Raw genomic sequence first — 17,068 nt, forward strand, 5'->3', positions numbered from 1 at the left:
TAAACTTATCATTTATGATTTGAACATGTTGCTGTCTAATTGCTATTACTCTCCATGCACACAAGTCGAAAAGGATTTGAACTACTGGGTTATAAGCCATATAGTGCAGGGTTTATTCTGGCAGAAGCTTAAAATAGCAATTATATATTATAATATGAGTAAATTTATTGAAAAAATTGCTTATCAACAAGATTGGTATGGATCATTCATTTACTCATCAATCTTATTATGCAAATAGCAATGCAGAATTTAGAATGTGGCACCTAAGCAAAAGAATAACTGTGTGAAATTGGTAGACACTGGTTCGATAAAGTCAAATGATTTAAATTGTCCAATGAACAAGAGATTCTTATTTACAGAACACTTTGAATACAACTTCAACTTCATCAGTTCCATTTTGTTATGTGAACTGATAGTATGGATCTTTTTGTATGGCTCTTGTAAGCCCATATGCTATAAAGGCCTTCTTTCATCATCAAGAGCAGCAGAAGAAGATTTATTGTTCAATAACACAAAAGAACTCCCTTCATAAGAAGTATTCCTGTGAAAAGTTTTAATTGATAAGGAACAAAAAAAAAATTGATTTGCACTGTAAACTTTAGCATGAGCTACTATACGAAGTGAAAATGAAAGGAGCAGCAACTCAGCCCTAGAGGACTCTGTCTTCCTTTTGACATTATTAAGCCACAATAGTCTTGCCAAAACTGTCTGGAGCCAACTACCACACTAGATAGATTTGGGTTCCTTATTATGCATTGATTAAAGTTGAGATTGGTGAAGCTCGTAAGAGAAAGGGTGGGCTTGGAGTTGTGGACCAGAGGGCTCCATTCTGAACAATGGGAGGCGCAGATTGATGTAGGGGGTTCCTAGGTGACTAGGTCTTCTACAAGATTAACTAACTAGGTAGGGTTAACTCAAGGGGCTTAGGTAGATAGGACAAAAAGAAACTCAACAAACAAGATTAAGCATGCAAAATAAAATGAGACTAATAAACAAAGTAGCCAAAAGCAATAATAATCTAGACGGAAAAACACATAAATTCTTACTTAAGTTTCAAGTGGGGACATGGGGAAGGGAACAAACGACATACGAATGTTAGGTTCAGCACAAATCAATCTAGACACCCAAATTATATATGCAAAAACAATCAATGTCCTCTAGTAACCAACTAAAATAGAAAATCAGCAAGGTTTTTTTAGAGATATAACAGTGACGAAACAACTTAAAACAACGGGTAAAAATAGGCATAAACAAAGGGCAAAGGTTAGTTTCAATGTTAATGGGCTGCAATATATAATAGGGATTAATGGAGGTGGGGAGGGTTTAGTTTAATGTTTTACCATACTGCTGTCCAGATCTGAGGAGAAAAGAAAAGATCAAGGTCCTCCAAAATAAAGAGATGTAGTCCACCTTTAGTTGATGAAGACAAGTCCAGCCGGTTGTATAGAGATTCTCAGTATTGTCGATGTAGCTTGGTGAATGATGTTGGGGCTCTCAGCAACTCACGGACAGCAGGTACAACCATCAGTAATCCATTCATTGAAAGGAGATCAGCACCAGCAGAGAGTAAACAACAACCGAGAGTAGCAACAGCCGAGGGTAGCAGCAGCAGTGATGTAATGGCAGCAGTGAGCATAAAAAGGGGAGATCAGCAGCAACAGTTCAACATTAAGGGGAAAAAAAAATACAGCAACAGCAGTTCAGCCTCAAGGGGATATAAAACAGCAGCAGAAAAAAAGAATGGAAAAAGAGAGGGAGGCGAGAGAAGAGAGAAGAGAGAACCGAGAGACTAAGGAGAGGAAAGAGGCGAGAGAGAAAAGTGAGAAAGACAAGATTGAAAGAGAGAGAGAATCGTGAAAGGGGTGGGGGGCTTTGATCTTGGCTGTTTTTCAATTCATATTCATTGTATTAAACAATGGCTAATGGCCTTACACTTAAATAGAATAAACTTCCAAAAATAAAAAAGATATTTAGAAACTCAATTACTTGAAATAAAATACTACCTAATAGACCAATATAAAGAAGTCCTAGTTTCCTAATTATGTAAGACAATCAAATATCACTAGATTTAAAGCAAAATACTAGAATCAAAAAAGATTTGGTGGGGTCCACAAGATTTGCAAAGTACTAGAATCAAATAAGATTTGGTGGGGTCCACAAGATCGACTGATTGGGAGGACAAGGGGGGTCGAACCCAGCCCTGGAAGGCTGGTTCGACTCTTCTCTTTCCTTCTTCTTTCTTGTTTAATCCTCCAACCACAAAGATGGACCTGGTTGAATCTTCTTCTTCTTTTGACTGTACACCTGGATGTCCCCATCACAAATAGTAGTTGCCCTCTGATGCTGGACAGAAAATTAAAGGTTGCTGATATCACCCGCAATATAACCAGGTTTGTAGCGAAACCAGGATCTGAAAACAGTTCCTGCAAGTAGAGAAGAGAAGCGAGAATGATGGGAAAGAAGAGAGCTATGGACCACAATAGACTCAGACTATGTATTCTATTGTGGTCTGTCCTTTTTATTTATAACAAGAAGACAATTAGACTCCTTGTAGGAGTATGCACTGGATAAGCCTAAGACTAAGACTATCAACTAACAAGGAAACTCAAAAAGACAAATGCATATCACGATAGGAACATTCCCCCTATCATGATCACCAATAGCAATAGAGTACCTCAGGAGATTTGACAGCAATTCCTCTGGGGTTTATGTACATAACATAACATTCCTCCTCAAGTTGGAGTATCGAAAAGCTCCAGCTTGGAACAACAAGAACAGATAGTAACAGCAGCACCAATCTTGAATATTAATAGCAGCTGTGGATGCCAGTGAGTACAGAGAACTTCATTCTGGTAGGAATATCGACTCAAGCGCACCAATCATTAGCAGTTATAGTATAGAAAAATATTCATGTCGAATAAACCAAGCAGCATTGAACGAAATGAGAGGCAGTGAACACTAACCATCATGTCGAATAAACCAAGCAGCATTGAACGAAATGAGAGGCAGTGAACACTAACCACAATCCAAAATGTTATAGCAACATCATAAGCCCTTCTCAAGGAAGGCAGGTAGTAAAAGTGCAGTATAGCCATATAGGTTACTGTGGACCACTGGGGAACAAAAGTTTGGATCTTGTTACTAAATATCACAAATAACTATCTTCATAAGCCAAAATTATTGCTGAGGACACTAGCTGATGATAAAAATCTTCAAATAAAAGAGAGGAGAGAACAAAGAACAGATGATACAATGTAGCGAAACCAGGATCTGAAAGCATAACCTACAAGTAGAAGAGAGAATAGAGAACGATGGGAAAGAAGAGAACAATGGACCATGATAGAATCAGACTGTGTATTATATCATGGTCTGACCGTTTTATTTATAACAGAAAAAATAGACTCCTATTAGGAATATACGTTCAATAAGACTATGACTAAGACTATCTACCAACTAACAAGGAAACTCAAAGAGAAAGGCATATCGTGATAGGACTAACTACCAACTAACAAGGAAACTCAAAGAGACAAAGGCATATCACGATAGGGAAACTCCCCTAATAGCAGTAGAGAGTACCGCAGGTGATTTTACACTCATACTCCTGCTGTATATGTACATAGCAAAGTTCTAATATTATAAACATCATGGCATTATGCAATCACATCAAATAAGAATTTAGTACAGAAATTCCTGTACCCATGCACTTCTAATTAGTCTGTAGAATTTTAACAAAGTCTCTGCTTGCCTTGAAAATTGATCCTGTTCCCATCCCCAACATTGTATATTCACTATTTGAATGGGTAACTGCAACATGAGGTTGTAGCACAAATAGTTCTTTGAAACTGTGCCAACCATTGAACTGGGAAGGATAGCATTTTTTTTTTCCTATCAAATAGGACCTGGGTCATCTTTTCTTTTTATTTTTTTATTTTTTTTTGGGTGGGGGGGAGATGGTGGAAGGGATGATAGGCAAGAAGAGAAGCAAAAAGTTTATTAAAGAAGAAGAAAACTGTTACACAAAACTGGGCGATCAGAGCAGACACAAGTCCACAACTGTAAATGCTCTCTTCTGCTACCCAGTGCAAGTCTCGCTCTTCACAGGGTGCTAAGAGGGATAGACTGAAGTCAGTCCTACCCTTTAGCATGTAGATGTTGTTTGGTAGAAATGTACCAATATAACAACCCACCTCCATGAGCCACAACCTCATCTGATAAGTGATCACTGCCATTTATAGTACATGTCGATGAAGTTTGTTGTAAGAAATCACCAAAAACCCTGTAAATCCTGAATAGCTCTAGCTGTTTCTTTGATTCACATATTTCCTCATTTTATGGTTTTGATGTAGAGTGACAATTTAGTGAGATTAGTTAGGAATGTGAAATTGGCAGCTGCTAACATTGCATACAATTACTAAACCCCCTTTTCATAAGTAAAGTTTTAGCAAACCTGTTTTATGTACGTCATAATGGTGATGTAGATGTACCATTCTTAATTCTGAGTTGGCAATTTTATGTTTCACAGTTTTTCACCAATTCCTCTGTGTTTTGAACAGGTTAATTTTACACAAATATCATCTTTGTTAGGTCAACAAGAGTTAGAAGGTAAACGGGTCCCTCGTATGGTTTCCGGGAAGACCTTACCCTGCTTTCCTCCTTGGGATTGTGCATCTCGTGCTGGAGGTTTTATTAGTGATCGTTTCTTGACTGGACTGCGCCCTCAAGAATATTACTTTCATTGCATGGCTGGCCGTGATGGGTAAAAAAAAATTCTTTCAACCTGCGCACATTTTATTGGATGTCTCTCTCTTAAACACACACACACACACACATCTATGTTCACATGAAAACACTCTTGAATCATTGTGAAAGACTTGACGTGAGTTTATTGTGCACTTTGTATCAACAATTGCAAATGAAAAGACAACCAACAAATAACTTTCAATAATTTGTGTTCAAATGACTGAATTGAATGACTTCAATGCATCAACAGGTTTGGGTTAGTTTGTGATTTATGGTTGAAAAATGTATTTAGGCTCTCTTTGTTTGATTTTTATTTGTATTTATTTGACTTATTTCTATTTTTTCAAGTGTTTGGTATAATTTATAGCACTTATTTCTATTTATAATAAATTAGAATAAATCACAAATCACAAATTACTCTGAAGCTATTTGTGATTTGTGGCAACAAGTCATTTATGTTGATTTTTACTACCTTAAATGAGCACGCATGCTAAACTACTTAAAATCAATGGTAAATATGTGACTTCAGTATGTTTTATACTTTTCCAATAAAAAACCCCAAATTCTATCATCTCTCTCGTTTGAAGCTCAAAGCTGAAGGTGAAAACTGAAACCTTTTTTCCAATTGAAAATACTATTTGTGATTCATAATTTATTGTCAGAAATAATTTCTAAAAATAGTTAATAAATACAAATAAAAATCATACCAAAGAGAGCCTTAGTGACATTGTGAATATTCATAATTTATTGTCAGAAATAATTTCTAAAAATAGTTAATAAATACAAATAAAAATCATACCAAAGAGAGCCTTAGTTACATTGTGAAAATATCACTAAAAAGTTGAACAAGTCAAATAGTAGTGCAGCACAAATCAATTGGTTAAAAGTAGTTGATTTTCATGGAGAATGATAAAATCCGTGTGGAACATGTGCAGCTGCCATCTTTTTTGAAGAAATCGTCTCTTATGAACAAGGCATCTCAATGATTATGTGTCAAACATAAATTTGAATGGCTCAAAGTATATAACTTAATGGAATGACCAGTTTGAGGTTTTTTTTTTTTATTATTATTATTTTTATTTTATCGGTTAAGTTGACCTTCACTTGAAGAATATACTGGCCTAATTGTTTTAGGTTTTTGAAGGCTAACCTAATATTTAATACCAAAATATTAATTTTATTGCTGATGTGTAAAGTTATGAATTTGAATTGTGTTATAGCAAATGCTTAGAACTTGTATCTTATAACTGAGAAAATTTCTTTCCACTATGAGTTATATTTTGAGTACAAGAGAATCTAAAATGTATCATTAAGGGAAAATCTCTGTAATGTAGGAATGGATTGGACCACCAAACTAGACCCAAGACTACAGGAAATTATAAACCAGAGAACAACCAATAATCACCCAACAGTGAACAGCAATAACAGTCCAACATTAACTAGTCAACAGTCCTTAACAATCAGATCTGTCAAACCAGAAATTGGGGCTCTAGGATCAGATATCAGCACCAAACAAAAGGACTAATCAGCAACCAAACTATGGTATCAGCAATCCACCACCATAACAGAACAATAACAATTTCAACAGTCGACAGATTTCAGATTACCAATAAAGATTAGGACAGGGCAGCAGTAGACTAAATAAACACAACCAGAAACTCCAGAGACCTTTTGGAGGTTCAAATCAATAGCAATATGGATCCAAGATATTAAGGAAACAACATAAGACCAGTCACAGTAATCGATCTCAAGTTAGGACACAACAGGTCACTGAAAGACAAAAATCGGGAGATTTTTAATATCTCTATACAGACTCATCAGAAACAGACCATACTAGGGTCGATCCTTAGTAGTATATGGACAACCAATCGACCAAAATCTGAGCTCAAACCGACACTCAGATCTGGGTATTCCAGTAGGGGTGGATGATCTGTTTTGCAGAATTTTCTGGGCAGCAGAAATTGAAGATATAAATACCTGGATCGATGAGCAGCAGTAGAATACTTGAGGAAGCTTGGAAAGAAAAGAATACTTGAAGAAAAAGATCCTCCCGGGCTTCACACCGCAAGGAGTCGTTGGATCGAACACCAACCCATCATTATGATCAAACACACAAAAGTTCTCTTGCAGATAAAGCAGCAGCAGCAGCCAAATATTTTGTCAAAATCGTGGCTTATTAAAAGATCCATCTACTTTATTTATAATGATGGAGAGGGTTTACGAATAATAATAACTCAGAGTTACTAAAAACTGATTACAAAAAGTTACTAAAAACTGAAAATTGGAATCTAATGAAAATAGTAACTAGTCTTGATAGAAATTAGAAACTAACAATGACTTGAAATTAGAAACTAATTTAGGACTTCAAAATAGAAACTAAATAACTAATTAGTAACCCCATCAGCAGCCCAAATCGTCGGCTGACTTGGACCAGATCTGGGTCGACCCAATCAGCTACTTGGGTCGACCTTGGTCTTGGTTCTCCTTGTATGGTCTTGGTTCTCCTTGTATAAACCCTTGTGGGTATTGCATCACTCTGACACAATGATTGGTAAGATTTACACTTCTGACCCCTTACCATGTGGGATTCATGTGGGATTCATGGAAAGACTTGGGTGGATCCACGTGAGAGAGGTTCTCATGTGGAATACATGGATGGAAGTGGTGGAAATGTGACCAGCCATGTTGGCATAGAGACACCCACTATATGAGATATTAGACCATACAAAAATAATTGTTGAGTAAAACAGACTTGAGTTTTAATTTACATTGATAATGGCAAAAGAAAAATGGAGCCAACTAATAATTTTTAGCCCATGGAGGAGCAAAACCTTCTATCTGTTATTTTTGAATTAATTTCAATTAGTTCCCCACATGATTAGATCAATCAATACCTTCATATCCCTTTGAATTCAAGGCCCAACTAATGAGGAGTGATGAACTGATCTGCATGCAAAACTTACTGAAAAATTATTTTCTTCTCATCAAAATGTTTCGATGCACTGGGTTTTTCCAGATGAACCTCGGGGATGGGACATAAGTCACAAAACCATGGCTAAACGGGCACGCTTGGGTGACTCCAAATTGATAATGGGTTGGCTTCGTTTAACGGCTGATGGTCCATGAAGATACATGCATTTTTTTTTTTTTTTTTTTTTTTTTTTTTTTTTCTGATTGAAAAAATAAAAACAGAAACTACAAAGTTGCTGAGGCTATACAGCATATTAACATTGTTCATAGAAATTTTCCTAGTTGTGGCCATGAAGGCCAAGCTTTTGACTTCAAAAACAAAACCAAGTTTAGTATTTAAACAGAAGGTTGGTTTTGTCAAAAAAAAATCCATTTCTAGTTAAGAAGGATTGTTAACCATAGCTAAGAATGTTGTTTAGTGCCATCAAAATATTGGGATTGGGAATCAATATCACATGCATTTGATAAGGAAGAGTAGAGCTCTTGGCATTAATCATGAATTCCGCTTTGTTTAGAGGATGCATTCAGCTACCTAGTGCTGATGAATTGGCAGAATTGGGGGTTTTTAGGTTCTCCTTGTGCTTAGGTCCTTTCCCTATTGTGTTTTACCTCTGAGGGTCCCCAACCAGCTTTGCTTGGTGCTGCTGTTGTTAACTTTAGCTTAATTTTTCTTCTCCTTTTCATCAATATAATTGGTAACTAATCACGCACATGCACAAAAAAAAAAAAGAAAAAAAGAAAAATAATAAAAAGGATTAAAATCCACAGTTTATGACCATCTCCTATCCACTGCTCCTGACACTTTAGTCAGATCGTACCGAGCTTCTTGGGATACTAATCATATGGTTAGCCAGTACCCACCTAACATTCACAAAATGGGTTTATACTGCTGCTGCTTCTTGAAAACACATGTTATACCTGTTCACCAACCTGAAACTTCTTTTCTTTAATTGTTCTAGAGTTGATACTTCGTTCACTCCGAGCCTATGCAAACACTTTCGACATGAAGGGCTCTTTTCACCATGTCGTCCCTCTTATATACTTGTATCTTGACCTTCAAATTGCAGCTGATTGAATGTTCAATTGACATGGAACATATTATCACATCTTTCTATATCCTTTTATCAAAATTGTAGGATTTAGATTGTTCGTACATAGTTTTCAGAAAGTTTTGACAGTCTTCCCCTAGTCTTAAAGCTCTTGATCCACGTTGTATGAACTCTTGGATTTCTTGTGGACCTTTGAAATTCTGATATCTCATTCTGCCAAAAGCTAAGCTGAATCCATCTTCTCGCCCTCAAAACTCACTGTTGATTAGAAATCCACCCACCACCTTCATTTTGTTATTCAAGAACCTAAATAAATAATATATTTATGGCACTGTTTATTTTGGAGCGGAAATGAGAATGCTAAGATAAGCTAGCGGAAATGAGAATGCTAAGATGGATGTGTGAGAAAACTAGAGGAGATAAGGTAAGGAATGATCAAATTAGAGCGGATCTGAGGGTTGCCCCAATCCCTGACAAGCTACGAGAATGTAGTTTGGGCATGTTCAACTAAGGCCACCGGATGCCCTGGTAAGAAGGAGTGACTTGATTCAGATACGAGGACTCAAAAGAGCTAGAGGTAGGCCAAAAATGACCATAGGAGAGGTGGTGAGGAAAGACATGCACAAATTAGGCCTTGTCCCAAGTATGGTTTTGAATAGAGCAGATTGGAGGGCTAAAATCCAGGTAGCGGACCCGCTTTTAGCTGTGCCTTACTTTGCAGTGATTACTATTTTGTCTCTTTTATCGCCTTCCTATTTTCTCTTTCTTTGGCTTTGCTTGGATCTATGTAGCCGACCTCATTAAGTTGGGACAAGGCTTTGCTGTTGTTGTTGTTGTTGTTTATTTTGGTATTTAGTTTCAAATTTGCAACATGTTATATATTAGATCTTTCTATCATCTGTATATTTTTATCTTGTAAAATAAAACAGATGACAACCTTTGCAGGGACTCTGTTCTTGTCCTCCTCCAACATACACTGGGACTTTTCGTATGCTGTACCCGTAGTCAGTATACAATGGTAACTCATAGGTGATAGGTTCCAGCTAGCACAGTTGGTAGGGGTGTATGACTGTTGTCACCACATACTAGGATTGCGTACCACCTTCACCAGTTGCTTGGGTAAAGGGGTGTGCGTTTCCTTGCAATGCCAGGAAAAAAAAAAAAAAATTGAAGTGGTTAAACAACCTTGGGCTGACTGAACTAGCTTAAAAATTGCTAAAAATAAAGTAATCATGAAATAAATACAGCTCGCTGACCCTTTACTGTGATTGGGCTACCACATTGTTTGGATATGGACTGACTGTTTCATCTTATCTGTGTGACCTTGGATCCTCTAATTGTTTCTCTTAAAAATGTAAAGAGAAACAAAAGTAAACGCTCTTATGTGAAGGACCTTCTGGTTTAGATAACCTAGATGAACCAGTTCAGTTGGTTAGGCCATGTCAAAATAATGCAGAGGTACTAGAAATTCATCTAATTCCCCTCAACTTCTATTTATCCAAGGATTTACGGAACCAAGATCCAGGAGTCTAACCTTTGTCAGATCCTGGTTACTCAGACCTTGACTGATCCTGAATTAAAATAAGCTATGACAACCTAGTGTATCTGAAAGTGGAAAATGATCCGCTAGCTGTTCCTAATACAGTCCAGCCAAATCCATTATCGGGTTCCTTGAAGCCTTGGATAAATCTGTGCATGATATTGATGTAATTTTGAAGTTTTTTGTCCTAACATTGGCCTCATTTGCTGTGTTTTCCTTGTTGATGCAACTATGAGTTAATACATATACATATATATATATATATATAGAGTATTGAACCCTCAACATGGTGAAAATTTGTGTATTAAAATATTTATTTGTGGTGAATAATCCCATTTTCCTCATTTTTTTATATGCTTGGTGCAATAATTTATTGCCCAAGCACGCCTTGTCAGTCGTAGCACTTAAATAATTCACATTTTAGAATCTGTTCTCATTTCCGTTATTTAAGTTCATGTTACTACTTTTACAAATTTGAAATCTGTATATATTGGTTGATCATTGAGTTAACTGAAGAATTAGCAACCATTGGTTTATTGGCCGAATCCTCTAACTGATGCTTCTTATCTGTAGTTTGGTTGATACAGCAGTCAAAACTTCTCGTAGTGGATATCTGCAACGATGCCTTGTAAAAAATCTGGAGTGTCTGAAAGTTTGTTATGACCATACTGTTCGAGATGCAGATGGATCTGTTGTCCAATTCAATTATGGGGAAGATGGTGTGGATGCCCATAAAACTAGCTTCATCACAGAATTTAAAGCACTTGCTTCTGTAAGAATTTTATTTCTGTTGTGCTAATTATATATTGGACTAGAAACTCTTATAGTCTATGCTTCTTTACTTATGTACCCTACAAATTACAGAACCAAAGGATTATTCAAGAACGTATCGGTGGTGAACTTGGCAGTGCATCCTTATTCAGATCTGATGGTTATATTAAGGAGTTACCAGAAGCACTTAAAGCAAAAGCAAAGGATTTCATTTATCGTCTCTCTGGGAAGGAGAGAGAGTGTCTTCATCTGACGAAACAGAAGGATTTCATGAAGTTGCTGAAACACAAATACCTCTCAAGCCTTGCTGAGCCTGGAGAACCTGTTGGTGTGATAGCTGCTCAGTCTGTGGGAGAGCCTTCAACCCAGATGACGTGAGATATTTTTCCATTTGTTAAATGCTGATATTCGTTCTCTGCAGCCTGTCAATAGAAGGTTTTCATGCTGAGTCCATGTGTGTGTGTGTGTGTGGTTTATCTAGTCAGCCAAAAATATCTTCCATTTGGCATGTTGAATGTGCCCAAATTTTTTTGACTGGTGAACTTGTGTTCACCTGCTCATATGTCCAATTGAAATTGGCCAAGTGGCAAAATAAAAGCTAGAAGAATCTGGGAGTACGAAGAGCAGTGCACACCAGGACATGGATATGGAGAGGGTGCATGGAACTACAAGGAAGCATGTAGTACATTGGGATGGGGGTCTAAAAGATTAGTTTTTACTCTGAAATTTGACATGTGACTAATCCAGACCATGCCTTGTCTGTACAATGGTGGGATTGCCACATCATGTTGAGGGACCATCATGAGAACCTTCTCTTGACAGGACCATGTTTTTCCAATCCCCCCCCCCAACCCCCAAAACACACACACCCAATTGTGGTGCAGCGGTAAGGTTGTTCCATTGTGACCTAGTGGTCACGTGTTCGAGTCGAGGAGCAGCCTCTCCGCTAAGTGGGGGGTAAGGCTGCATACATTATGATCCTCCCCAAACCCTAAAGTGGTGGGAGCCTCGTGCACTGGGTACGCTCGTCAATTAGTAGCAAGGAAATGTGGTTTTCTTCTTGGGTGGGGAACTAGTTCCATCTTTCTTTCGTTAGTTAACCCCCCTTTATCTAAAAGTGCTTGTAGTAATTCTGGTCTATGAGTTCTTTCTTCTCCTGCAGTCTCCTTCATCGCAACGATTCTTCCCCCTTCAAGAACTGTTTTTGTGATCGAATTATGAAATAAATATACAAGTTGTATTGGATCATTCGCTGGAATGGGATAAGTGATTCTTTTATAGGATCCCAATGGGATATTCAAATCCAGTAAAGATGCAATAGTTATTTGTATATATATATATATATATATATTCACATAATGAAGTTTTTCTCTAGATAATGTTGTTTTCAACATTCATAGTTGTCAAGGCATTGTCTAGGCGCCATCCTGGGTCCAAGGCAACTGCACACCTTACTTGGTGCAAGAAAGGTGACTGCCTTGAATGCGGAGGATGTCCATATATCCCACTCCAATTAGTATTTTTAAGGTTTTGTAGAGTTTGATGCTTGCACATGCATCCATGTAACATAGATTCTTAGCTCTACTTACCACTATAATGTTTGATCTACTTTATAGAGGATTTGGCATGGTTCAAAAACTCATCCATTGTTGAAATTTCATTAATTTTGAAATGTCCATTACGAAACAGGAGAATCAACACTGTTTCTCTGCAATTTGGCTCATTTTGGTCCAAAAAATGCAATGGTCCATTGAAGTTGTGGTCATTTCAGTCCATTTCGTTTTGCTCATTTTTCTAATTTCATTCATTTCGGCCATTAGCCCCCTCAAAATGGCAAAGAAAAAAAAGAACGAAAAAATACACTGTTTTGGCGAAATTTCGGTAGTTCAGTAGTTTTGGAATGACCAAAACGGTGAAATGGAACCAGTTTTTGAACCTTGGGATTTGGACATGGAGTGCTGATTAAATGTCAATGTAAGACACTGAATCTGATTCCAACATTGACTACATGATAGCAGTTGGTTGTCGAAGTTGATATGTTGATGGTCCGAAAATGATGCTGGGTGGTGGCTGTGATACCAAAACTGACATGGCACAGTAGGAGTCACATCTAGATAAAGAGCATATTTGGAAAACCAACCCAAAGGTTAACCACTCTGCCTAGTTCAATCTTCAGGTGAAGCGGTCAATGATGCGGCTTGAAGGATGGTTGAAGAAGTACTTCTAACACCTTCTAGGTTTCTCAGCGAGAAATCAAAGTGAAAACATGTATCAATTACACAGTCCAAGAAAAGGAGTGAAGTAGGACGCACTCTTTCTTGGTTCCGTTTGGAAGAATTCTCCTCTATAGACTACAATTTTGATATAAATTGGAATTAATGAATCCTAAAGTTTTGTTCTATTTTTTTGGGCAACTAGAGCATTCTAGGGTTGTGTTGTCATTGTTGGCAATGTATTTGGACATATTGGTGTTGTGGCAGTAGCTACTGGTGAGTTGGAAAAGCTAGAATGGTCAAACGATCAACTAAACAATTTCAAGGGAAATATGGTCATTTGGCCGGACATCTGTAATGCATTTTGACAGTGTATTAGGTGCTTAAACTGTGTTTGGCTAAGGTTCAAAGCACCAGGTGAATGCCTCATATAGTGAGAGTTGCGATTTCATAGGTTCACGCAGTGGCACCGTGTTCAGAGCTAATTTGGGAAAGCTTAATGGCAGATATGGGCGGAGGAATCTACATAAAAAAAATGTAGTTCGTTGAGTCTTCTTTCCAACACCACTGGAATTGTGTCGTTTCGATATCGGACGAAGAAGTTATGGCAATTCTTGTATGGTCGTGCCGAAACAGAGCTAATTTGGAGAGCTTTTGAGAATTTGGGGAGGCTACAGTGAGTTTTTCTTGCACATTTGAGTGCATTCCTATAGTTTACTTCTCTCCTAGCTTTTTTTCAGTCTTTGTCCAACACAAAATTCGAGGCTAAAAGCCTTCAAAGATGCAAGATTCCGTTTCAGGGAATTTGAGAGGTCTGGGGTGCAACCTACGCGTGCTCTTTTATACTCCGGATCACTTTTTGGGTGGCTGAGATCAAGCCTCGTCTCAAGATTCCAAAACAAAGGCTCTAGTTGAAGCGCACGTAGGTATGGGAACGCTGACGGATTAGATTCCGTTGGAAGAGTTTTTATGGGCTCGGTGATTCGAGTCCTATCCACTAGTGCTACATAGAATAGTTCCTTTGTATTGAATTTGCTCGTGTTTGACAGTGTAATGTACGCATAATAAAGATTCTCTAAAATTATATCCTATTCAGCACAAGTTTGAAGCCCCTATGGTGCATAATGGAGTACCGTGAATCACAACAAATATTTCAATCTAAAATCTCTCAGCATACCCGAGTTCCAAAGACAGACTTTTGGCCGATCCACTGGCTATAGTATCACCCGCAATTCAGAACTCAGATTGGATGGCTATGGTTTAAGCCGCTGCTTCGTTACAAATCATTTTGTCATGAAACTGTCTTCGTGTGTTTTGCATGTCATGAGAAGTTTCAGAGTTACGGATTTGCCTTTGATCGACAAGATTTCAATAAAACTGGGATATCTCCCTCGTTTTAAATCCGAATTGAGTTCCGCAAAGTGCTATGCACTCTAGAGGACAAGAGGAATGTCCTTGTGCAAAGAAAAAAAATCGATTATTTTGCTTCCAAAAGGGGTTTGCATGAAAAACTATGAAGGATCAACCTATGGAGCTGTGTTGAACATTTGGAGTGTGTGCACGTTGTGTTAGAGCTTCTAAACAACAAGTTGATCGTGGTTTTAATCAGGGAGGGGTAATTCGCAATCCCAAGTCCCTAATTTTTGTTCTAGGTTGTCATTTCTTGTTGAAAAACCTAGAGTTGATGTAATGGGTGGGATTGAGTTTTTATTAATTTAAAATTGTAAACCTAGCAAGTTGGGGCTTGTCTAGGGTTTGTGGTTGTTGCTTTTGTCTAAGTTGCATGTCATATTGAAGCAGAGATAGGTGTTACTGGACCATTGTAGTGGTGGAAAAAGTTGAGTATTGAGTATAATACAAAACCCTAGTTACGGTATTACCCCGTGGTGTAGGCAAGTTGGCTGAACCACGTATATATGGTGTACTGTGCTTGTTTTACTTTGCATTGTATATTGGAGTGCATGTGACTTGCAGAGTGGTTGTCACTATCTGGTAGACCTAACCACATAGTAGTTGCGACATGGACGTGCATTTGTATTGCGTGTGATTGGTTAAATTGGTCAATGCTAGTCAATCAGGGTTTGCTTGAAGACATCCACTGAGGGTGTATTGCGAAAAGTTTTGGAGACACTGATTTACCCCCCTCTCAGTGTCAACCTGGAAACATCATACTCTATTCTCTCTACTTATAAGTTCTGACATTGTTGTTTATGTTTTACTTTTCTAAGCAGGAACACAATATTCTAGACAGTAATACTCCCCTAAGCTCATCAAAACAGGCGTGCATTCCTGAATAAGTAGCTGTACTGCACAAGGACCTAAGAAGTTAATCGAACCCCAAGTGATTATTGTGTCTTCCATTGTCGACTCTTAGAAACCATGACTTCCTAGAACTGTTACCCTAATTCATACTCTCCTGCACCGTAATATCTGCATACTCTCTAAAATGCTCATGTGGCTTGCTTCTTTTTATTTGGGTGATTGCTAGGTTTTATTTGAGTGCCTTGTTAATCTTGGCTATAACTCGGTAAATTGTTTCAGTGGTTGCTGACATTCGAGAGTTTCCTCCACTGAATTTCCTTTTGCCACTTCTTTCTGTGCTCACAAGAGATGACTTTACTTGTAAATTTAATGCCAGAGGAGCTACTAGTTTTGATACCACTTGCATGAGGTTGTATGAACCTCCTGTCCTCCACCATTATTCCCTATGTTCCATTGGTCCCTCCCCTTCGTCAATTAATAGGGGGAGCAGTTATTCTGTACTCTTTCCAATTAATGAATTATTTGTGTCCAAAATACTCTGTAATTTTTGGTTGACAATCATTTATTAGCTCTCCTAGTTTGTTTGTTATTTCCATTTGTATTATTGGGATTCATAAATCTCTGAAATTAGAATTGCTATTTGTTTCCAAACCTTCTATTTTTGAAATTGGTGAATGTTTTTGTGGTCGGTAAACCATGGACAAAATTGGCAGAAGGGAGCTTCTGTTCTGCCACATGGAAGATTGATGTGGCAATCCTTTCTGTTTGGATATCAAGCAATTGCCTAAATTGGTCAGATGTCAAATTTCAACCTCAAAACGAATCACTTACCCTCCCATCTAATGGCATACCCTCGGGTATGTCCATGCATCCCTGTAGTCCCGTACACCACCTTGGTAGTTCTGGATATTTTTCTGTGAGCCACTTGGGAACTCCACTTAGGCTGAAACTTGACATGTGAGCAGGGGTCTTGGGGTCTACCTATGCATTAAATTTAAGCCCCATTTGATCTACCACGTGGCAGATCTAGGCTTGCACCCACCATTTTTTGCCCATGGGCCGACCATTGATGTCTACAAATTTGAAATATTCAGACTTCAACTGGAAAATTTTAGCCATGTATTCTCCCAGACATGCATTAAATCCCTAATTGGTAGATTTTTTATTAATATGCAAGAAGATGCCATTCTTTGGAGTCACTTTTTTATTGTTCTTTATTTTTCAGACTCAACACTTTCCATTTTGCTGGGCGAGGAGAAATGAATGTTACTTTGGGAATCCCACGTTTGCAAGAGATTCTGATGAGGGCTTCAGATAAAATTCAGACTCCTGTTATGACCTGCCCATTACAGAAGGGTAGGACAAGGTGAGTGACTTCTTCTTGTGCCCGTGAGTGTTCCTTGCCCTATGTTTGCAAAGCTGCCACACAATGAGTAGTGAGAGTAAGTTGCAAATTTCCTTTCAAATTGACTGAAATTTTAAAATTTTGGCTTTTAGTAATCACACTAAAATAATTTAATCCT

General features: G+C 37.8%; 1 protein-coding gene across 1 annotated transcript in view; it reads left to right on the plus strand.

The window, feature by feature from the left end:
- The window catches only part of LOC122057181 (DNA-directed RNA polymerase I subunit 1), a 63,100-nt gene that overhangs the window by 40,170 nt on the left and 5,862 nt on the right, over positions 1-17,068 (plus strand). Inside the window, exons 14-17 of the mRNA XM_042619191.1 lie at positions 4,554-4,756; positions 10,873-11,071; positions 11,164-11,444; positions 16,771-16,911. Coding sequence (XP_042475125.1) covers positions 4,554-4,756; positions 10,873-11,071; positions 11,164-11,444; positions 16,771-16,911 — 824 coding nt within the window. The remainder of the gene's footprint in view (positions 1-4,553; positions 4,757-10,872; positions 11,072-11,163; positions 11,445-16,770; positions 16,912-17,068) is intronic.

The sequence above is a fragment of the Macadamia integrifolia genome, chromosome 12, assembly GCF_013358625.1.
Source record: "Macadamia integrifolia cultivar HAES 741 chromosome 12, SCU_Mint_v3, whole genome shotgun sequence".
Taxonomy (NCBI): domain Eukaryota; kingdom Viridiplantae; phylum Streptophyta; class Magnoliopsida; order Proteales; family Proteaceae; genus Macadamia; species Macadamia integrifolia.